Genomic DNA, 24301 nt, shown 5'->3' with positions numbered 1-24301 from the left:
GATTTTAGTATATGGAGTAGAGTTTACTTACGAGGTGTGCAGGTGAGGTCAGTCTGGGAGTAGACAGAGTGTGCAGCTCAGAGGGTTGATATGAAGCTGTTTGTCACTGGGGTAAGCAAAGTGTGTGTGTTGGCTTGACCTGACTCACCCTGTGTTTATTTGTTATACCAAAGGAGCTCAGTCAGTGTGTGTAACCTAATTATGCTGAGGCAATTATGGAAGAGGCACTGGATGGCCTCTTCCAACACTCACAGCACAGCTTGTGGTACTTTTTTATCCTTTAGAAAACTGTAACACTGAAACCTAGAACTGGAAAGGAAGTCTTTGTTTACTTATAGCAGTTTGTTTATCTGCCACAGGGAGAAAAATGTGTGAGTAGGGAAGGTGACCATATTTTTTAAGAGCTATTGTAGAATAAGATATGAAATATGGAAATGATTGTTGTCTTGGGATGGTGTTGGGGAGTCTGTCATACTGCTTTGTTTTAAATTCCCTGTGATAGAAAGGGGTGTTTGTGTGCCATGCTCTTGTATACACAATGCTCTTCTCATAGTTGTCAGGTTATCATGAAAGATTCATTTCATGGCTCCCTTAGAGGTAAACACTAATATTTCACACTGGGTCAGTAATTTTTGCTAGCAGTAGATTAATGCCTAAAACTCCCTTGTCTGACATTTTCCCATCTGTGATGCCATTGTTTCTTACGGATAGGAAGCATAGTGAGGCCAAAAAAAAAAAAATCTCTATTTAGATTATCTCTGTGGGGATGCTGTTCTCTGTCTCTGTGATCCCTGCTGCTGTTTTCCTGACTTCTTGGGGTATGGCTTTTTCCTTGGTATCCTAGAAAATTTTTTTCTAGCAAAACTACAAATTGAGAAGGTACACCTTAGCAGCAGAAAGTGGTGCACCAGTGTTGTAATTGGAATTGCAGGAATGCTGTGAAGGTTTCATGCCCCATCTTCTGTCCCAAAGGGAGGGGAATATTGGAAGAGCCATTGCTGATAAGTGATAGCTTCTGAAAGGCAAGCCCTAGGCAGTCCCTTGGAAAGACTTCCAAGTCCCAGGAATTGAAACAAACTGGAGGCATGGTAAACCTAGTTTTAGAGCTTTCCCTTGTTTGATTTTCATTTCTGGAAGTTGCCTGGGAGAAATCTCAAAAGCACATTCCTGTAGATGCAAGAATAACTGTTTAAAGTGCTGGGAGATGAAACTGATGTGCAGCAATTTTTATAAGTGAAGAAATAATAGTGCAGAAGTGGGCTACCACCTGCCTGTGTTGCAGTGAGAGTATAGTAGAACTACTGTTAACTCTTTGGTATTGTTAAAAGGTCACCTTAGGAGAAGACAGAGAAGTAAAATCAAACTACAGAACGAAATGTACGATGAAATTGTGAAGGAATATATGGATGTATAAGGAAGAAGCCTTTGCTTTGATTGTTGATTGCAACTACTGTTGCAATTAAATCTTAGTATTGAGTGTTTATTTACCTAATTATTTCATGTGTCTTTGTTTGCCAGCATGTTGTTGGGTTTCACTCTGTTTATTGCATTGTGTTTGTCGTAAAAATAAACAAGAAAATAAGAGTAGTTATCCTCATTCTGTACGCTGCTTACTGTCTTAAAAGAAACACAAAGCGAGAGAAAAGGGGTAGCAACTGAAAAGTCTTCTTTTCTCTCTTGTGAGGAGCAACTTCTGTCCTCAGGTTCTTTGCATCCAGAAACAGCCAAGCACAGTGTAAGTCATTTAGGTGAGGCCATACACTTTCACAGATGCACTGCAGAAGAAAGGACTTGCATTAAATAACTACTCAGTGATTTATGTAAATGACATTACAGTGCATTTGATAGACAATTACTCTCTCTTTTTTTCTTCTCTTCTTAATGTTTTTTCCTCCAGCAAGGAAATCTGTTTCTTTAGTGTGAGGACTGTGTGTATGCGTAGGTGAATCCAAGGGAAAAATGTGAATAAACTCCATGTCAGTAGTTGTGCTTTTACTAAGTGGATGCTCAAGCTCTCTTCTGGGATGAATTTAGTTGGAAAGCAGTGTCCACTATAGTAATTTGAGTATCATTCTAGGAAAATTCTTTTCAGAGAACTGCAGCTTCAATCATAATTTGTTTTCTGTACCCTTGGTTATTACTAGGGGTAGGGGCAAGTGTAGTGGTGAGACATAACATGTGAGTTTGGATAACATAATGGATTTCGTTGAAAATACTACCACTTCTGAATGGTTTTTGTTATTGAAACAAAACACGTGGCAGTTCTAGATTGTATGGTGCTGTGCATGAAAGTAGCATTGCAAGCTAGCATAGTAAACAGTGTTAAAAAAAGACAACAAGCCAACAAAGCCGTGAAAAGCAGAAGAGTTAATCAAGAAAATCCACATTGCATCCGATCCATACTCTAGAAAGGAGTGTCTCTTGTCCTTAGTTTATTTTTTTCCCTAGAATAATTATTTCTATTGTAACCAAAATTGAAATGTATTTACTTTCCTGTGTGATAAGAGAAGCAGGAAAATGTCATCTTGCAAATTAATTTGTAAGCCATGATACATCATTCTCCTTTGCAGTGATTGCACTGCTGACCAGATGTCAATTTCCTTGAGCACACAGTTTTTCATCTTGATCCGGCGCTTGTGTGAGTTGGATTTATTCTTTGTGAAGCAGCTGTATCAGTGACTGGGGCCTGTGCAGTGGACAAGGGCTCCCTTCCCTCGGGAGGGAGCAGCTGCTCCCTGCTCGCAGTCCCTCCCGCCTGGGCGCTGGTACAGGCGGCCCCGCGGGGGCTGGTGGCGCAAAGCCCGGCAGAGCCGCCTGACTGCTGCAGGGATGTTTACTGACCCCGGGCTGGCAGCACCTTGGAGGCACGGCAGCGTGTCTCGTGTCTCTGGGGTCTTACAAGGGCACCACTTGGAAACTAAGATGCTGGCACTGAACTTCAGGAATTCAAGGTAGGATGAGACCTAAATGAATCCCAGCTGCTTTTAATTCTTTGCATGATAGTTTGCCCCCATAGACTAAAATTTAATTTCATGACTAGCACGTGTAAAGTTGTACCTCTTGTTTTCAGACTTGCTGTTATAGGAGAAGTTGAACCAGAGCTGTGATTGATCAAAGGTTTAGTCACAATCTAGTGATATTTTTGAATAAAATGAGTAATGTACCACTGCATAATTTTCTGTGTTTAGGATGTTTGCTTTAGAGAAGTAAGTTAAAAGTAGATAGTTGACATTTATGATCCCAGCTAGAAGAAAACAATTGATTTTAGTTTGTCACATGGGTAGTTTTCAAAGTACAACTAATATGAGCCCTGAGTGCAGTAGTTTTGCTGTGAAGCAAGCTTGTTATCCAGTTGTGTTACACATGTTCTAAGAAATCTAACAAGTTGGAGAAAATAATATTAAGGTAGTATTTTCTCTGTCTCTTGATTGCTATAGGCTTAATTTTTTCCCTTTGAATAAGAGAAACTCACTTTTGGGGGGATTTCTAGCTGTCCTATTTAATCTTGTAATACACTGCAAACTGGTGTTGAGAAATCATTTATTCATTGTGAAATACAGCTTTTTTTTTGGCACTATTGCCAAATAGAGCTAGAACATGAGTAATGAAGAGAAAAACAAAAATAGTTTTGAAAGTAGTTATGGTAAATAGTAAATAAACCAACCTCTTTATCAGCAATCAAAAATGAGCAAAATAAGTATGGGTTTTCTAAAATGTTGCAGCTTTTTCCCTTTATGAGAGACACCAGCTTTAATATACAAAAATATCTATGCCCACTTTGATCATTTAATTAGTGTGCCATTGAAAAAAAAATTCACTGGAGAACTAGAGGAATCCATTCATTTGAGTAATTAATATTGCTTTTAAAGTTTGCAGTTTTAGTCTGCTTTGTAGGTTTGTGTTTTTTCTTGTGAAGTGTTTATTTTGTGGGGGTGTTTTGTCTTTCCCCTCTTTTGTTTTTTCCTGTTTAATCCTTTGTCTGACACATTCGCTGCTGGAGATGGAGACCTTGTAGCTCTGATGGGCTACTTCTAAATTCAAACAGCTCAGTCCTGCCGTGGATCTGTCCCAGGCTTTCTCTGCAAGGCAGTGTTCTGGGGGCAGCCGTCTCTTGTGTTACTGAGGAGCTAGAGCTGTTTTCTGTAAGGAAAGGTCCACAATCAGCTCTTTTGTCTTTGCTCCATGTGAGGCTCCTGAGAAGTGTTTCTATGTGCAGTCTGGTGGAGCTGGATCCAAAACCACCCTGGGAGCCCAGGATGTTAATCTAGCTCTGCCTGCAGTCCTCAGGAAGACTGAAGATGAGACTGAGAGGGGTTGAATTGCTTTTATCTGCAATTTGTGACTGTAATCCCCAGAGGATCTTCTGGCACCCAACAGAGAGCGGTCAGGGAAAGGAGGAGCAGAAGAGAGGGAAGGTGAGGAGAAAAGACAATACTTTTCTCACATTGTTACAATACTTGTTTAGTTACACAAAGCATAACAATCTTTACTGGTTTTCCCACTGGTGGTGCCTCTTATGAGGAGCAGCTGAGGGAAGGGGGGACTGTTTAGCCTGGGGAAAAAAAGGCTTGAAGAGAACCTTACTGCTCTCTGCAACTACCTGAGAGGAAGTGCTGGTGAGGTGGGTATCAGTCTTTTGTGCCAAGTAACAGGATGAGAAGAAATCACCAAATCATTAGGGTTGGAAAGGACCTCTGGAGATCATCCAGTCCAACCCTTCTACCAAGGCAGGGTCACTTGTAGCAGGTGACACAGGAGCACATCCAGGTGGATTTGAAATGTCATCAAAGTAGACTCCACAACCTCTGTGGGCCGCCTGTTCCAGGGCTCTGCCACACTCAGTGTGAAGAACTTCTTCCTCCATGTTGAGGTGGAACTTCTTGTGTTTTAGTTTTTGGCCATTGCTCCACATCCTGTCACTGAGCACTGCCGGAGAGTCTGGTACCATTCTTTGGGCACCCATCTTTGTGGGCGGTAATGAGATGCCCTTCAGTCTTCTCTTCACCAGACTAAACAGGTCCGACTTCCACAGTCCCTCCTCACATGAGAGGTGATCCAGGTCCCTCATAGTCTTTGTGTCCTTCCTCTGTACCCTCTCCAGTAGCTTCTTGTCTTTCTTGTCCTAAGGAGCCCAGAACTGAACACAGCACTCCAGATGTGGCCTCACCAGGGCTGAGTAGAGGGGCAGGATCACCTCCCCCATCTGTCAGATGCACCCCAGGATCCCATTGGTCCCACCCATCAAATGAGTGGATATTAAGAAAAAGTTCTTCACAGAAGGGATTATCAAGCACGGAAAGAGACTGCCCAGAGAAGGGGCTGCTCCAGTCATCATATTTAAAAGATGTGCAGATGAGGCAGTTGGGCACATGGTTTTGTGGTGGACTTGGCAGTGCTGGGTTAGAGGTTGGGCTTGATGATGATCTTAAGGGTCTTTTCAAGCCTAAGTAGTCCTTTGGTTTTGTACTGTATGGTATGCAGAACTTGATTCCAGTGGAGCTCAGCGGATGTCTTTGGAGCATCCTGATTTCAGGCAGTAGATAACGTGTATGCAAGTATTTCTGCTGCTTCTCCATTAATCTCTGGACTGGATTGCTAATTATAAGGTCTTGGGCTGTTTTATTTTGTTTTGCGCTTAGAAATACAATGAACATGCAGCTTAAAACATTGGGGTTATTCACCCTTACTTACTTCCTCTTGCTTCAAAAATAAACAAGCATTTGTGCCCAGCCTTTAATGTTGATTTAAATGCAGATACGCTGCTGGTTTTGTTACAATCTTTCTGCTTCGATGGTAGCAGAGAGAGGAATTTTATTACATCAGCTAAACATGTGCTGGTAGGATAATTTTGTTGTTTTTCTTATCCGTGTTGTTAGAAACAAGGGTGGCTCTATGGAGACAGATTTTACAGGTAATGGGCTTCTACTTACTGCTCCTTCATATGCAAATTTCCTAAAGGCAGAAGAAATGTTTTCTTTTTGGTGTATAAATGGCTGGGTTACATGGCTGCAGGAAGTTTTTGCTTTAGATTTCTGTTGAGAAGAAAACCCACTACCACCACCACCCCCAAATGAGGACGGTACGCCTGTTAAAAAAATTGGGTGGCTTTTTTAGCTAAATGTGAGAACCGTGCTTAGGGTCACTATTGTCATTACTGAACATGTCCTGTTTGGTGCTTCTTTGCTTCCTGCATGGCCTTACTGTGAAGATATACAGGCTCTCTCCTGTTCCAGTTTCCCTGGTTTCCTTCCCCATCTTCCCCACTGCATCCTCCCACTCCCCATTACTTCAAAAGGTGAATAGACCAAAGCACTCTTCCCTGTTCCTAATGGTGGCTCATTGTTTCACTATTGGTTCAAATGCAATAACTTTCCTAGGAAGGCTTTTTTACTTTGCTTGTTTACTGTGAATGCCAGAGCCACTCTCCAGAGCAGTGTTATTTTTCCTGTGCATTTGTTGATGTCTGCATTCCAACGAAGCACACGCTTGTCTCCTCAGATCCCAGATTATTTTGCATTTTTGTTTGTTTTTCTGTGGGACACACAAAAAAAACCTACCCTCTCATCCTCTCACCCCTTTTTTGTTTTCTAGGGGCTTCTTAGCAGGATTTTCTCTCCTGAATTCATGGTTTAGTCATTGTCATGCAGTTTGGGACTTCAACCTAAAATTTCAGTTCTGCTATATGTCCAATGGGCTCTAACTAGTATCCTGTTTGGCCAATTAATGCAAATCAGTTTATTTAGGCCTTTTGAAAACAAAACAACTCAAAACAAGAAAACCAGCATTCGAAGATGCTCAAATTGTTTTTCCACGGAACACGTCAAGAATTCAATTAGAAGTTGCTCTCCAAGATACTGAGGAAGCAAATAGTCTGTTTTATTTTAGTTTGAGTTTCTTAACCAATTGTTACATATCTTTGTTGTATTCTGTGTATTTTTTCTGATGCTGCATAGGTTAGTTGGTTCATAAGCTTCTGATAAAATGTTCCAATTGATTCCTCCATTTCAGGTAATTTTGTCGAGCTCCAAATGTTTCTAAGACTCTGCCAGCATATGTTCAAAATGAAAATGATGTTTCAGTATTTACTTTTCCTCGATGTGTTTGTCAGCTCCAGATGTTTATAGCAGTATTGAGGTTTGCAGGATAATATGAGTTTGCTTATCTACTGTCTTGTCAATCAGCAGGTGCAAATGGGGGTCATTCCTATCTCAAATGTCCAGTTACACAGTTCCAGATTAACATTAATATGACAAATTATAGGTTCCAAAACGAATCTGCTGGGTTTATAATGTATGCATACTGGTTACACTGAAGAACAGAATTTCTGTTCCCTCAGTCCAAAACCTGTTAACTTACTAGGCATCATTTTTCTATAAATAAGTGTTTCAAAAATACATGTTGGTAAGCAATGTCTCTATTTTTGTCATGTTTTGTGTCTGCTTCAGCCAAGTTGGACTTTGCTTCTGCTTGTCAGGATTTTTGTGTTACACATATTTTTGTCTCCTCAGTTAGCATATTCTTCTGGTAAAAAATGTCCTTTGCATTCCTTGAGTAGAGGAGGAATTGTATGTCCAGAGCTAGTTCAGACTTTGTGGCACTCGGAGCTGGATTGCCAGCTTTGAGACCACACTGGAACAGGTTAGAGGAGTGCAGAAAATGTCAGTGGTATGATTGCACAAGCAGGGGCAAATGGTTTCTTGGAGCCTGGATGTCTATGCATGAACCACCTGAAGGTGCTAATGCAGGTGTCTCCTTTCTAACATAATACCTGCATAGAGCCCTGTACTTTGATCTTCAGTGTAACTGATGATTAGGGGTAATGAAACATGGCAAGATGGATTCATTTTCTGGAATGACCATTTCTCATCTCGTAAAGCAGAAAGGTTTCTGTTACACATGAAGAAAGATCATTTGTTTGATCCTCAGCCCTGCAAATCGCAATATATTTCTGCCATGAACAAATTATTGAAAACCTTTTTCTGATGTAAATATTGTCTTTTTTCTCCAACCTAAGCAGATACCATGGAGCAATTTTGAGGTATGGAATTTTCCACCTTCTTTGATGGCTAGCAAACCTACACTGGTTTTCTGGAGATCAGATCTATGTTTATATGCAGATGAGGTGGTTTAAGACTTTGCATTGAAATTCAGAGATGAAAGTGTGTAGAACCCAGCAATCAAATATAGATTTCAGGTAGCCTTAGGATTTGTTGGAAGGTATTTCTTGGTCTTGTGAAGAGATGAAGGACCATCTGTTACAGATACCTCAAAGATGAGGTTTTCTGCTCTTCCTAGCTGGATACAATATTCATTGCATGCTATTTGGCTTCTGAAAAGTGAAAATTACTCATTCAGTTCCCGTGATGTTTTTCAAAAGCTGCTTTTAAACAAGTGGTGGATTTAGCTATTCAAATGTTTACAACAGCAGATTTACCTTTTGGTTCCCAGGATTGTGTGTGATAGTTTGAGACAAAATAAGAATTCATCTTTCATTTTAATTGAAAAAAATGTAAAGTGTAGAAAGGCAGACACCTTAAATCAACATGCCTCCAGTTTAAATAGCCTGTATTTGAGCTTTCTGGCAGTTTGCTTTTTCAGCATTTTCAATTCTTTAGCTTGGTTATCAGTTTATTACTGAACTGAAAAAATGGAAGTCCTTAAGTCTTGTTAAGGGCTTCCTTAAAGAAAAACAGGACTGAGAATTGGGTTAATGGTGATGACAGATCATAATGAGTGCTAAATAAAGATGTAGGAAGTGGAATTGTCATCATCCAGCCAAAAATCACCTTCTAGATGCAGTGTGGACAGATTTGTACCGTGTAGGAAAAGGTGGCACACATTTGCTTCCTTGTGCACTGTCTCGTCTTTACTCTCTGTAAAAATAACTTGTAGTTCCCTTCTGTTTCATCAAGGTGTGAGTTCTGTACACCATCTCCAGATGTCTGTGGGCAATGATTGCAGTCACATCCTTTGCCTCCATGTGTGAATGGGTAGTCCTTCATGCCAGCTAGCTCTTGTCCTGTGCTATTGCTCTGAACAATGATGTTGAAGCAGGCTCTTCAGTCCCAAGGGCATTCTGGATTGTGGGACTGCACTCCTGCTATCGAAGTTGTCTCTGCTTTTCTTGCACGGAGATAGCAACAAAGAAAAGTGATGCAGCTTCAGCTGCGGTTTGGAGAAGTACTACACACTATTTTCAGCTGGAGTAGGTAGGATTTAATACTTTGGATTACAGGCTTTTGTTTTGGAGATGGCAGAAGTGTTTGTAGCCTGGAAATAATTTATTATAGTAGTGCAAGTAATTTTGGGAAATGTGGTTATTAAAGCACTAGAAAACACAGTGACAGTTGTCTTCTAGATACAAGCTTTACACGGTAAGTCAGGAAAAAATAGGCTATTTGCAGAAGGCAAAAGCAGTGCTTTATTTTCTTATTTGGAAAAAATGAAGTGCAAAAAGTTGATAGAACTAAAGGTCATTTTCATTTAAGTTATCAGTAAGTAAGAAAATGTGCATTATTAGTCTTTAGCAAGACAGCTCTCCTCCATCCCAGCAGCATAGGTCAAAAGTATCACTGATATTTAATTGTTGTCCTTTTACACTGAATATAAAACATTAACCTTCAAGAGGGTACAAACCACAGGAAATCTACTCTATCAGCACTTGCTATTATGTGTCATTATCATGAATAATTTGTGGGAAATCGAAGAAGACTGATAGTCCATGTTTTATAGCTTTATCTTTCTCAATAAACAGTTACTAAAGTTCTTCATATTTGTTGAAGCATTAGGAATTTTTGTTTTTGCAGAGATTTCAAGGCATTAAGGTCAGATTGAGTATAAGAATAGCATTTCTAATATTGCAAATAACAGAGAAATTTTATCTTTAGCTGTCATCTGACTGGAGTTCAGAGAACAGGAAAAACATGTCCTGAATAAGGATAGCAAGGTTTTTTGGTTTGTGTGTTTCTTAGAGGTATTAAAACAAAAAATAGCTGCATTGAGTTCTCAGATTTGGATACTACCCTGTGAACTGAGACACCTCTGTAAGCAGCTCTTCAACCTAAAGAAACAGACCAGTATTACCTCTTTTTTCATCTAAAAAAGCCAAGATTGTTTTTAGGTGGTAACATAAGGTTGCTCAAGAAATTTTGAATTTTTTCAGTGCAAAGGAGGGAAAAAGCCAAACCATACACACAAAAGTCATGACTTTGAAATAATAGTGTGACTTTGCAAATCCTTGCCTGCACATCTTCCTTAATGATACTTAGCAATATTTAAAAGGTGGAGTGGGAGTTGGTGGTGTTTTCATGTTGGGGAGGTTTCTTAATGAAATAGTTCCTGTTTCAGCCAGATGACTGGATACTTAACTGGAAATCATAGTATGGGAATAAGCACTTTTATTACTGGGGCAGAATATGAGATTTACTTCAGGCTCTCTCTTACCAGGCAACATTCCCCAAAGGCATGCGTGCCAGTTCAGTCTGTCAGGGAAAGCTCATGGCATCCTTTTCAGCAACACAGCTTGCTTGTGCATGATTTTCTTTGTGTGTGAGTAGTTGTTTTGTGTTTGGTGGCAGGGCTGGTGGGGGGGAAGGGAATGGAAGGAAGTAGTTGTGTTCCTCGCTTCCCCTCCTACTGATGTTTTTGTCTACAAAGAGAATTTTTTATTCCTGCTCAGTTCTAGGCAGAAATGGATGTGTATCTAGCCAGTAACAGCTCTTTATTGTTCCCTTTGAGGGCCAGACAATGTCCTTTTGAATAGTGCATATTGATGATCGTCTTCAGAATGTTAGTACTCACTGCATGGGTAGGGAACCTGAAATTCAGGGAAGAAGTAACAGACCTAGTGGGGAGGGAACTAGCAGGTGTGGAATTTACTGATCCTGATGGACTTCTGAGATTGATTATAGGAAGAAGACTTAAATTTCATTTTCCTGAGATAGTTGGGGTGGAGGTGTGTACTAGTGTCCCATTATAATCTGCAAAGAGAGAAGTTGATTCCTGTTTCGCTGCTAAGTTGCTGATGTAATAACAATACAGTGCCTGGAGAAACAGGCACTTGTGACTGTAATTACTAAGCAGTTAATTACCTAGCTGCTTATTTAAATAACATCCTTTTGGAGCTAGATGCAGAGCTTGGGTTTATAATAGCTGTTGTGAAAATGAGTGTGTCTCATGCAGCTTCTGTCTGTCTACTTTTTTTTCTTCACAAATGGTTTGATAGCTGTAGTAGTATTACCCTCACATTATCATACCCTAACTCGTGCTAATGATTATGTGTGTGTGTTGTGTTTTTCTTGTAGTGTCTGTCTTTGAGCTTTGTAAGTTGTTGTTATTTTCTGTAATGTAATTTATGATTCTCTTTTTCAACAGCTTCCACTAACAATAGAAAACACTTTAAAATATTTTGAAGGATAGAAATTAGCTCTTACACTAACTCCTGTGAAACTTCTGGAGAATCTCATGGGTTCATCTTGTGAGATTCCCGTATAAATTTGACAGGAAAGTTAAGAACCTTGGTGAATGGCTTTATATCAGAGCTGCTCAAATGGGTCAGCCTTGCTTATGCTCATGGGGAAATGTGCAGCCATCTGACAGCCTGTGGAAAAAAACAAAGGGCAGTTTTTAAAGTGAGGATACTTATGCTATGCTTTCACTGCTTGCTTCATTTTTCCTCACATAGAGATTCTTCTGCTTCTACCACTAAGAGAAAACTGTAATGTGTATTACAAGAGCAGTAGTTTTATTGTACATGTTTGTAATCTGCTCATCAAGTGTTTTATTTTAGTCTTGGTCCATACAGAACATGATACTCTGCAACTGCCATTAATTCACATTTTTAACTCTAGTAGCTAAAATGGGTACAATAGGCTGAAATGCTTCAAACTTCCTGATAAACTGCATGCCAGTCGCCGTGGGGCTGTGTCATAGAACTTCCACTTGCTTAGTTTGCTTTTTCAGGATAGCTTCTTCCTCAGTTTAAAAAAGCCAAACACCCAACAGCTGGAATGTCCAACTTACAGGTTCCCTATGAAGAGTGTGCCTGCTTGGACCTGCTGGGGGAAGAAGCTCATCGGGGCTACGTAGTAAAGAATGTGGGGCAGCAGTGGGATGTACGTGCCAGAAGAGGGAATGCGAGGCAGGGAAGAGGCTCCTGTGCTGAGAACAGGTTTCTGTCCTTGCCACTTCCACAAAACTCCTCTTGAGGTTTTTGGAGCTGCCCTCTAATTGTATCTGAGTGCACTGGGTGTTTAGCTCTGAGATCACAAGCTGAGAGGAGAAGGATATCAGCTTGTTGTCTCTAAGGGACACAATGCAAGCAAGCAGAAAGATTCAAGCATTGCAAGAGTGAAGGATTAGCTGCTCTCCAAAGCATCTTCAAATAGATAGCATATTATTAGACATGATCAATTTTAGCATAAGGGAAGATGTGTGTTGGTTATGTGGATATTGAGGCTGTTGCAGTGCCTGTGCTGTGGGGCATATCTGTGAAAGGAAGTTGTGATGCATTCTGATCCCTGAGGAAATGCACTGCTGGGTGTGCAGAGCAGCCTTTCAGTCCAGGTTGTAGGAACCAAGGTGTAGCATCATGCTCAGAGGGATGAAGTAACAAAATACCAACCAGCTGCTCATGAAGCATCTGTTGAGAGAGGCAGGAGACTCTCTGGGGACTGTAGGAAGTGAGTGTACAGTTTAAGACTCTACTGCAATGCATGTGCAGAGCCAGGCCAAATTCAAGCTCTACAATCATTTACAAGACTGGTGTTCCCTGACTTTTGAGTTTGCTTGTCTTAATTACTGTGCAGGGTGCTTGATTGTCATGTGCTATAAACAAGCAGTTGTGAGCAGGTGAAGTGGCTGTTTTACTGAAAATACTGCAATCTTTTCATTTTTGACATTAAAGGATCTGCCAGGTCTTAATGCTGAATTCAAGTCGCATGTGATGGTTGCAGCTGACTGAGGATTGTGAAGATGCTTTCACTTAGAATAGGAACATGCTTTTTTCTAGATACTTTTTGCTTATAGTAAAAAGTTTAAGTATACTGCTTTCTCTTCTGCAGGCCTAATTCTAAACAAAGAAAAGATCAGTCAAAATATTTGTACAGGACAAATAACAATACAACACTGTTCTTTCTCTGTTCACTTTCACATGTCTAAGATTTGGGCCTAGTGCTGGAGATCCCAGAGCTGACAGCTGTCTTCCAATAGATAATCTGTGCTGTGATAATCAGAGAAAATATCACTGGATTTGGACAGGCAGAAATAAATCACAGAAATTCTTTCAGCTTTTATGTACAATATATTTCACATTACATTGCCTGGAGCCCACACTTTTTCTAATAAGAGAGAAACACAGTAGGAGTTTCTCTAAACTCTGGAATAATTCCAGATGTAGTATCTACTTTGGAATTTGGTTACTTCTGGGGAAAAAAAAAGAGGTATTTAATTGGGATGACATCATCTTCCCTCCCCTCCTCTCCTCTCCCCTCCTTGTGGTGGGCAGTAGATGGGAGGGACCATGACTGTGTTGAGGAAGTGAGGACTATTGTAATTGTTCTCTTTGTTTGTCATCCCTTGCAGTTAACCACCACGGTGGAGTTAAACAGACCAAAGCTGCAAATGCCATTCCAGTAGGCTCCTTTACACTGGGAAAATAGTGTGTAACATTTCTTTGGACTTCTCTGACTATACAAAACTTATCAGATCTATAATTACAAGTGTGTGGCTGAACCAGTGTAAATTTCTGGTTTAGGTGAGTGCTTAGGCTGAATAAAGCAATAGAATTTAAAAGAAAAATTGGCCGCATGAGCAAAGTCCACAGCAGTTGTGAATTTGATGACAATATGAATTTTGGGTGGATGTATAAGTTCTCAGCATTTTGTGAATCATAAAAAGAAATTTAAAATATTGTCTTTAAAATATTTTATTAAAAATAAGATGCAGACTTTTTTCCTGCTGCTTAGGCAGTGAAGGTTTGGGTCTTTGAGCTCAGATATGGTATTCTGCTGTTTTACCTGTTACAGCAAGAGAAGCATCCTCAAACTGAGGAGTTTTGGAAAAGCCATGGATTTCTGGAGGAAACTGTTTTGTTTTTAGCTGCATGATTAATACTGATTTGAAGTGTTACCTGTGTTATTTCTTAGGGATGACATACTAAAAGACAACACTAATTTCTATCTAATTTTTCCCCAGTTGTGAAAAGCCAGTGCACATTTCTGGCATGGACTTAACAGCAGCTGGCTTGTAACTTAGATTAGCTTTTTTGCTGACTTCTCATTTCATGAATTACAAAAATAATGGTACTAAAATGTTCATTAGGTTTAGTTCCTAATATTTTACTATGTTTTAGTAAAATACTCTATGAATACATTTTATGAACATGTTCCAGAGAGGTATCTTTTTCTTGAGTTAGAGAGAAAAGATTTTTCTTTTATTAATATTTCGTATTGGTAGTTAATTGTCTTCACTTTTACAAGCATAGCTCCAGTTTGTTATTGATGTTGTTTTCCTGGCTTTAGCATCCAGCTGCAGTCTTTCATCACAACTTAATCTTTGGGTTGGAGTTCTCCAGTAGTGTCTACTTTCCCTTTGTTACTCTAATTACAGCACCCTTGGAATCACCACTTCTCCTTTTATTAATTGACCCTTTGTGGTAACCTCTCTTTTTGACAATTTAAATAATTAAGTTCTTTAAGTTTCTCGCTGCAAGGCATTTTCTACTCTTGAATAATTTTTAGAGCTGTTACTGACCTTTGGTTTTTCAGCTACATTTAAGCAGTGAGATGTAGACATTGCAATTCTGTAGAGTATTTAATTGTTGGTGGTCTTTATACATGGAGCAGAAACTGTTTTCCGTGTATTCCCCTTACTCCTTCCCTAACATGGCTGTGGTTGTGAGATTAGTCCCTTTTGCTGCAGTGGTTACATCTGTTTAGGGATTGATTACATCTGTTTAGGGATTGGTTGCTTCTGTTTAGGGATTTTTGTGTTCTGGCCCTCACACCTCTCATACAAGGTCCTGCCTGATAGACTTCAGTCGCACAGCTGGAAGACTTGGTCCATGTTGTTTTGAAGACTGAGGTGTTATTCTGCAGAATCAGTAGCTGAGGGGTGAGATGAACAATAGCTCCACTGGGTAGCTTTGTCTCTTGCCACAGGAAGGTCAGGAAAAAAAGATCTGTTTGTCTCTGTGTGATAAAGCTGATGTCTGAGAGAGTTGGAAGGTCTTGTGTGATTAGATTTTAAAGTACTGTTTTTATTCCAGAATTAATTTGAGACTATTTTGCATTATGTAGATAACACTGTTGTAAATGCTGTGGGATGTGCACCAAAGGATCGTAAAACTCATCCAATAAAAAGTACCAAAGCATTTTGCAGTGTTCAAAGCCTGGCCAGCCATGCTTTCTGCTGGAGAATATCGGATGTTTTGCTCTTCCGAGTTGTTGGCTTTAAATTCTCCTAATCAATGCCTGGCGTATAAAATTAGCTGATGCTCTTAACTCCAGTGTGGTACTTACCGTGAGGGAGGGTGCTACGTAGGCTTTGGTGGAGTAATGCCTCAGTCTCCTGTATTCAGCAGGTTCCTTTTCCTTCCTGAGCAGGATACGAGGGAGCTTCCAGAAGTCAGCCAAGATGAATATGGTGAAGAGGATCATGGGCCGGCCCCGGCAGGAGGAGTGCAGCCCCCAGGACAACGCGCTGGGCCTGATGCATCTGCGGCGCCTCTTCACGGAGCTCTGTCATCCTCCACGGCACATGACACAGAAAGAGCAGGAAGAAAAACTCTACATGATGTTACCTGTGTTCAACAGGGTAAGCCGGGCAATTTGCAACAAGTGTTGTCTTTATTTGAATTGTTTGCTCATATTTTGTGTTCCCAAGACCTTTTGGTTCTAGCACAACAGGTTTTCTCCCATTGGCATCATTTCAATTTTCTCCTTATCCTCATATGGTTTTGTGTTAGGGGATGAACTTACCTTTGGAGATTTCCTTTTCTTATCACTTTTTCTCAAGTGCAATCCACAGATGCATGTAGCTTGACAGCTTTTCTGCAGTGGAATCAGTCATCTGATTTCCAGCCTAAACTTCACAAGCAAGTTTATACCCACTTTTTTTGTGTGACAGCACTGTCCTTGAGTCTAAATAGCTCTTCTCCCTTCTTTGCATTTATTGTACTGATGCATATTTAGAGATAGCAATCATAATATGTCCTGTCAACTTGGTTTTTCTAGGCTACATGAGCTGAACGATTTTTATTTCTCATGTGTTCTTATCACCCTTATAGGCCATTTTCTATGTATTGAGTCTGAATCTCCCTTCATGGACAAGGGAGATTTTGAACAAGCAATCTGTAGGGAATGTATAATAGCCACTTTTACTGTGGCATTCATATTTCACTACTCTCTTGTACTTAGGCACTGAGGTTTTATTTTGAAGCAGAACTGTGGCAACTGTCACTGGAATTAATAGGAACTAAATCCTCCTGATGTCTTATATCAGTCAGTTAACCCACCAGGTTATTGTGAATAATGATTTTGATGGTAGTTTTAGGGTCATGAAAGACCAGACATATCTAGCTTTCTGGTTTTTTCCCCACTGTGTGCTCTTACTCTACTTATTGGGTGATAGATTTGCGCTTGTATATGCTAGCTCAGAGAACTGGAATAATCCAAAAACTAAAATGATGTTTTGTTGAAGGTATGGCTTATGAAGGTGTTAGACATGGAGCTGCTTGCATGTTTGTGCTGGTTTTGCTGGGATAGAGTTAATTTTGTTTGCAGTAGCTAGTGTGGGCTGTGTTTTGGATTTGTGCTGGAAATAATGCTGACAGTATGGGGATGTTTTAGTTGTTGCTGAGCAGTGCTTTCTCAGAGGCAAGGCCTGTCTGCTCCTCACCCCACTCCACCAGTGCAGAGGCTGGGAGTGCCAATGGAACTGGGAGGAGACTCAGTGACCCCAGCTGACCCAGTGGATATCCCCCACATGCAGTGTCGGGCTCAGCATAAAGCAGGGGCAAGATGAGAGGGAGGTGGAGGGGGTGTTCAAGTGATTTGTCTTTCCAAGCCACTGTTACCTATGATGGGGCCGTGCTGTCCTGGAGAAGGCTGGGCACACTTGCCCATGGAAAGCGCTGAATGAATTCCTTGTTTTGCTTTGCTTGCTTGCATGGCTTTTGCTTTCCCTGTTAAACTGTATTTATCTCAACTCATGAGTTTTCTGCTTTTACCTTGCTGTTTCTCTGCCCTGTTCCACCTGAGAGCAATGGGCCGGTGTGGTGCTTAGCTGCCAGTTGAGGTTAAACTACAACAATGCTGTATAGAAAAATTAATCCTAGTCAAGATGTAGTGTTACTGGGATTTTCAGTCTACTAGGTAGAGTGCTTTAGTGGATGGATGACTTGAATGCCATTCCCTTGCCCTAGGTCTTATTTCTACTGGTAACCTGTTGTGTGAGTTTGGGAGAAGTAAGCTCATTCTATATGCCTCCTCTTTAATTTATCTTAGATTATATGCCTTTTAGTTATGGACTTTTTTGATTTGTTTTTACAAATTAGCACAATAGAGTCGTAATCTTGCCTTGAGCCCGTGAAGGTTATTTTGATGCAGGTACGCTTAGAAATCTCCCTCTGGTGGTTACATGAGGCTGATACTTCTGGAAAATAGAATGCCCCCACTTGAGCTTCTTCAGCACTTAACTCTGATGTGCAGGTGGAGAAGAATTTTTTCTTAGCCTTTGTGGTAACTACTGGCAGAAGCATTATAGCTATAGAAATTGCAGAGGTGATATTACTGGGTTTAAGTAAAATTAGTGTATCAATGCATGTATAGCAGTCTAAGGAAAGACTTTGATTAGACTTGTAAGTTGAAAAAAAAAATCCATGTTTTAGTTTCTTCATTGTTTCTGCATTTTGTCTTTTTTGTTTTCATTCTTAATACACATCTCCCCCCTTCCTTTACACCACTTGCTGGCTTTGTCCTAATTCTCAGCTCTTCCTCTGCACTCTGCTGAAACCCAGTTGAAGCTACTTCATGTCTCTGCACCATATGTTCTAACTGTCCTTCATTCAGCTCGTGCTGAAGCATTCTGAAAAACCAAATCAGTAGCCTCAAGTTTTCTTCTAACTTTGTGAAAATCAGCTCTTGTCAAAGTAATCTCAGGTACCATTTATATTCTTGAACAGATTGTTGGTTTCTGTGATTTCTATTTGTATAAATGTGTCTTGGCTACTCTTTTCTTCAGTTTTCCTCTTTTTTGTAGTGGCTTTTCCTTCCCCAGGTTCCCCATGTCTCTATTCTTTTGCAGAATCTATCTAGTTTTGTTTATGGGCTCTTTTCTCTGAGTTCTAGAGACTCTTTTGTACCCTTCTTTACTGAAGTAAACTTGGTGCTGAAGGCCCATTCTTACATGTTTACCAAATGTTTTGTTTTTCAGTCCTACTTCTGGCTGTTTTCTTCCTCTTTCCTCATTTTTCTCCCCTTCAGTTTCCTTGTTTGGTTTTAACATTGCTGTCCTCAAGCTCTACCTTCTTTGAGCTTGTGAGCTTCTTGGAGCTGTCCTTTGTGCCACAAATACAGGCTCTTGCCAGATGTTATCACTTTAGTTTTCAGTCTCTAAAATCTGGATCATAGCTTGGTATATTGAGGAAAGCAGGTGTGTTTCTGCTCTTTCACTTCCTTTCTTGCAGACCTTGATAACAATTATCAGTCATTGATGAACTGGGATAGTGTAACCCAAACAAAACTGGTTTTTCCTGATCAGTCAGATCTTATCCTGTCTCTGTTATAGGGGGATTTTTTTCCTTTCATTTCATGTAAAGGCGTTATTTTCCTGTATTCAAGAGGCTGAGCAGTTGTGATGCCATCTATTTCTACTTTTGCAGCTTACCTCTTTAGATTCCTGTTTAATGCCACCTTCTTCTTTTGATGTTCACATACAGAGTCTGCTGTGGCTTCCTCAGCTTATCTAGTTTTATGTCTTCTGGAGTGTCAACTCTTGATGGTACAGGTTGTTTTGGAGCAATCCTGCAAGCTTAGTAATGTTGCAGGTCACAGCAAGGCAAATTGTGATTGGAATAAAAAATAGTACAAGAAAAAAATCTCATTTTCCAAAGAGTCTTGGAAGAGATTTTCAGTGGCAGATAGGATGAATCTTGGTTCACTCTAAAATTCTGACACAACTTTTCTCTGAGAAGGGACCTTTTGCTGTCAGGAACCACTAAAACATTATTAGAAGTTCCTTTCTAAAATTTTTCTTGTTTCTCAAACTTAATCCTTAGTGGCTGAAGTTCAAGTGATCAGTTAATAGCTTTGTTCAAATTCAGACACTGAATCCATCCATCAGTTACTTTCCATGGTTATCTTTATCCTGTTGAAGATTTTGAAGTGTGGTAGAGTCCTTTTCCTGTTACTGCCTTAAGCAAAGATTATGATTATAAAAGCATTTTCTGTTACAAGATTGGGATGGTTATGTTAGGGGGAGAAACTCAAACAAATTGTGAAACTCAGATCAAAACTTCTGTCATGCCTTTATGTATAGTCCAGAATGTCTCCTATGCCAGAGTGGTGAGCTGTTGGAAGTGGGAGCTGCATGTGTTTGGCTGCAGTCTGTGTGTGTATGCACACAAAATGCAGTAAGGAGTCCTGGGAGAAGCATTATTTTTACTGAGTGCAGAGATCTAGAGTGAAGATGGTAACTTTGCTTCCTAGAAGCATCCAAGTGGCCAGAAGCTGGTAGCCAGTTAAATAACTGGGGTATCCAGGAGCTCTTGAGACTTTCTTGCTTAGCCATGGGGTTGAGTTTTTTCCTTTCATCAGAGGTATCTCAAGTTTTGTGGGAAATGCAGCTTCATTTCCTTTTCACTTTTTTATTTTGAGTATTATTAATGAGTAAATTCAGCAGAGCTAAAGCATTCTTAAGTTTGGTTTATAGATAGAGCATGTCTCAAATCTGCGTGGATAAAACCATCTTGCTAGTTCTGGTAACAAGTGAGTTTACAGACCACTTCTTTTTCTTCATTGTTCAGGGAGGCTTATGAAATGATGAATCACATAGTAATGAAAAGCTAAATTGGTGCATAATTAAGAAAAGATTGGCCCTGTGGAAGAGTACTCAAAAGGCTCCTTTCAGAGTTCAGTGAGTTTGTGGAAGCACTGCTCTACCAACGTGGTGGTAATGCTTGTGCAGTATGTGAAAAAAGTGGATAGAATGATGAAGAGGCTGGTTTTGAATAAGTGTTTCATTACCTTGAAAGAACCTTGCTTTTCCATATTAAAAAGATTATTTACTGCTAAAATGTGTAACATCCTGTTCTTGGTTTTTACTACCACTTTTAGTGTAAGGGTACATAAATATCCAATGGAGATGCTTATTCTACATAGTGCAAACTTGGTTATGGGGCAACTAATTAAAATCCACTTGACCTCAGTTAACCTTTTGCAGTAAATTTGAGTTCTCTGCATTTCCTGGTAACTGCTGACAAATCTGAGCAAGCTCAGGACAGGTAACAGGGTCAATAGTTTTTCCTCTTCACTTGGTCTGGGTGAAAGAGCTTTAAACGATTAGTGACGACAAGATGCTAATGTGCATTCTGGTCTAGATAATCTTGCTTAAGTTATGTGAGCATGCAAACCTCAAGACCCTCTTCCCTTCTTACAGCTTTGTGGAAGTTAGGGGCTCTTGGATGAGTTGGGAGCTGATGCAGACAGCTGCAAAAGGAGATCTTGTGAAATATTTAGGGAAACTTGGATTGTCTGTACTAGGCGTGTTGTGTAGTCTGTAATTCAAATGAGGGGTATTTTTCTTGGTGTGCAGAAAACAGTTGTCTGCCTGTAATGTCTGGTCTCCCATTTGCTTGCTTTAATGATAATGGTGGTTGATCTTTCCAGTATGAGCAGTACTTATGCCTTTGGTGAAAATTATTTGTATTTTGAGGAAGCTGAGTGTTCCATTTCAATGTTGTATTTCTGGCTCCATTTCATCATGACTTTGCAGTGCAAGTAGACAGGAGAAATATTTTTGGCTGTTTTGTGATGTGCTGGAGCAGCTGATACTAAGGGAGGTAAGAAGTCAAACTTTGACAAAGGTTATTCTTTCCTTCTGCCTTTTAAGTCATCTTCAGTGACTTGGGGGTTCCAAGGTTAGCTGCACCACAATACCACGCATCCTTGCTGGCTGTAATAATGGATTTCACTGGATGTCCCTGGACTCGAGAATGACCTCAGCCAAGTATGTCAGCAGTTAAGCTGTAATAGGATAACTGGGTCACCCAGAGAAAGGAGACAGGGGTGAAGCAGCTGTTGAGTCCAAATCAACTGTACTGTTGTAGAACACATCCTCCTTCTGGGAGGCCAGTGTAACCTGTTGAACTTAGGTTTTGCTAGAAAAATACTCTCATCTTTTATGCTCATCAGGGACACTACTGAAGGTTGCATAAATATCTATAAGGGAAAAAAATTTAAACAAGCAGAGACTGTTCAGATGTTGAGCAGGCCATTCTGTTTCTTCAGCACTAACACAAGTCATGATACCATAATTGGGATTGCGTGCTTTGTTTGATAATGAATATCGTGGGTTTATTGTGACCATTTTAGTGCAAGTTATACGTTGGAAATGTGAATAAAGACTCCATTTTTTGTGCAGTCTTGAATGAAGAGTAAATTACTGCAGCAAGTAGCTAATCCATTTTGAGATTGTGTTCCACAGCTTAGTGTAATACCACAGAGTTAACACATTTTTCCCTGTTATGTGATCTAATACGTTATTTAATAACAAAATCAATGCTTAATCATGAAGAATAAGTTACTAGAATTAAGTGACAATTTATAAAAAAAAAGCCTGCTGTTGTGTTCAGGGAGATCTCAAAAGAGGAGAGTAAGTCAGGATATAAGCAATATGGGAGACTTCCTGGTATTGTCAGTTTATTGATGAAGAACATAACAAGGCAGTTCTAAATCTTAGCCTTTTAGAAGACTTTACACGTGTCATTATATTTAGTAGATAGTAAAGAAGTAGTAGACAGTAAAGGAGTTTATCTTAGAAACGGAAGTCCTGTTGGAGAATTTGGTCTGGTACCTGTTCTTTACCTCATTAAGTGCAATCTCAGTCTTTTGGGGATCTGCAGGGTTTTCATCTTGCAAGAAAACTTACAACTCTCTTTTCCCCTCCATTCATCAGATTTTACCTCCCTGAATGAGGTCTGAATTCCTACCCTGACATATCTTAAAGCATGTTCGCAAAAGAACATTGTAATGATCCTTGTAAATTGAATTATTTTAATGCATTTTTCTCTTGGTTTAGGTGTTTGGAAATGCTCCTCCAAGTACAATGACAGAGAAATTTTCTGACCTCCTGCAGTTTACTACTCAAGTGTCACGATTGATGGTGACTGAAATTCGACGGAGAGCATCAAATAAGTCCACAGGTATTGCATGAGGCACAAGGGTGGCCTTTTCCATATCTGTGCATTGTGATTTTCAGATCAGTCAGAACACTAACAACTGCCATTCACAGCAAATGTGCAGGCTCAGAAACTGAGATTTTAGCAATGGAAATATGTTGTCTTTTGTTCCTTTGTACTGAGGGAGGGAGGAGGAAGAGGTTAGAGGTTTCCTCCCTGGATTACAGAGAAAGTGGAGTTCCACAAAATTTCAACAGATGCGACAGAGAGGTGTGAACTGAGTTGCATGACCTACTAGGAGAAGGAGGCCAAGAACATGCATGTGAACAGCTGCTGTTTCTTGCCTGAGGTGCCTGTTGGTGGTGTGTTGTGTCACTTGGATATGTTAACATTCTAAAACTGTGCATCTTAAATTAGCTGCTGGCCAGGAAGCTAATAAGATGTGAAAGTACAGAAAATCCCACATTCAGACCAACAATGCCAGCCCTAGAAAACTGTCAGTGGACTCCTCTGATTATTAAATGTCAGGTGAGATTTGGTTCTGTTGACCCCTGAATGTATCAGAACCTGATGTTGTATTGGCAGTTGCATAACTGAGGACAGTGCACCAAGAGGGCAGTTTCATTAGCTTTCCTTTAGTCTTCCTTTTCTGAAGAGGAGTGCATCCAAGAAGTATCAAGTCTTTGCCTACTAGATAATTTTAAGATCTGTGCTGTGTTCTCAGTTTGGATTTGGTGGCAAATGAGGACTGGAAAAGGCTCTGAAAATTATTGCACAGGAAGTCAGGAGTCACAAACTGTGCCAATTACAATATATTTCCATTTTAAGTGGAGTGACTAACAGTGAAGCAGTGAAACATTCCAGATGGCTAAACAGATATCATAGACCAAACCTGTTCTCTATGGGTAAACAGGTGCAAAATGTCTTTTCTTTGAGTATTAGGGGGAAATAAGTGTCCAACAGCCGTGCTGGCAGAATGGGGGTGTTTGCTTGACCTTTTTTCCCTGGGAACATCTGTTATGCCTGCTAGTCAGTTGGATTCTGCAGGGAATAACCATTTTTGTGTTACTTCAGCCATATCTCTGCTTATTGCTCCGAGATAATCCAGTTCTTAAAACCTTGCGAGTCAGAGTCAGATTTTTGTTGATGGTGGTGGTTTGAGATATTTTTCATGTTTTCCACCCCACTTGGAAACTTGACCACAATGACTAAAAGGACAGTTTGGTGCTCTTCTTAGCTTTAATGTAATGAATACTAATGTTTGTATTAAAACAGAAAGCAGTCATTTTTCCTGTGTTATCAGGATTGCTGTTACTCTGGTCAGTAAACCTTTTTTGTACCTCAAGACCCATGGACATGATGGGTCCATGTTGTGCAGTTAGATTGTGACTCTCTCAGTGGGACCAGTGAGTTGCAGTTTTCTCTCCAGAAATAACCAATTAACATGCTATTAAAACTCAGTTTGTAGACTTCTGTGTTAAAATTATTAGAGCTAGATACAGACTTCCTGTGATGCTGATTTAAACAAAATAGAAATTATTGGCTTTTTAGAATATGTTTTATGTTAAAGACCTCATGCTGTGTCTGTGGATTGTGAAGATTCTTGCATAATTTTTTTTAGAACTTCCATTCTTTTTGTGTCTCAAACACAAAGATATAACATGTCTTAATAGTTGCTGACAGATAATTGTATCTCCTAACATGTTTTTAAAAGTAAAAAAACTTCAGTAGCAACAACATGCAGGAAATGTCTCTGGTAATATACAAGTGCAAACTCCTGATGGTGTGAAGTGCTCCGTGTAAGTCAACAAAATAGCTGAGCCTGTGTTAGAGACAAGCTTTCCATACAAGTAAACTTTTGATAGTTAATGACAGGGAAGAAATTTTGCAAGAACTTGATTTCTA

The 24301-nt window shown here is 39.9% G+C and overlaps 1 protein-coding gene across 8 annotated transcripts in view; it reads left to right on the top strand.

The window, feature by feature from the left end:
* Positions 1–24301, top strand: part of WDFY3 (WD repeat and FYVE domain containing 3) — a 152306-nt gene that overhangs the window by 34593 nt on the left and 93412 nt on the right. For 6 of the 8 annotated variants that reach the window (XM_054296011.1, XM_054296008.1, XM_054296012.1 and 3 more), the window contains exons 1-3: positions 2934–2951; positions 15603–15813; positions 22297–22420. In XM_054296011.1, the coding sequence (XP_054151986.1) occupies positions 15634–15813; positions 22297–22420 (304 nt within the window). In that variant the 5' untranslated portion in view covers positions 2934–2951; positions 15603–15633. Of the gene's footprint in view, positions 1–2933; positions 2952–15602; positions 15814–22296; positions 22421–24301 lie in introns of those variants that run through there. The other 2 variants (XM_054296013.1, XM_054296010.1) reach the window with 1 other exon arrangement.

This window comes from Melozone crissalis, unplaced genomic scaffold (assembly GCF_028551555.1).
Source record: "Melozone crissalis strain CALT ecotype California unplaced genomic scaffold, PUWL_Pcris_2 ptg000006l_1, whole genome shotgun sequence".
Classification (NCBI taxonomy): Eukaryota; Metazoa; Chordata; class Aves; order Passeriformes; family Passerellidae; genus Melozone; species Melozone crissalis.
The sequence above is the reverse complement of the archived record's forward strand: the minus strand, read 5'-3'. Positions and strand labels throughout refer to the sequence as shown.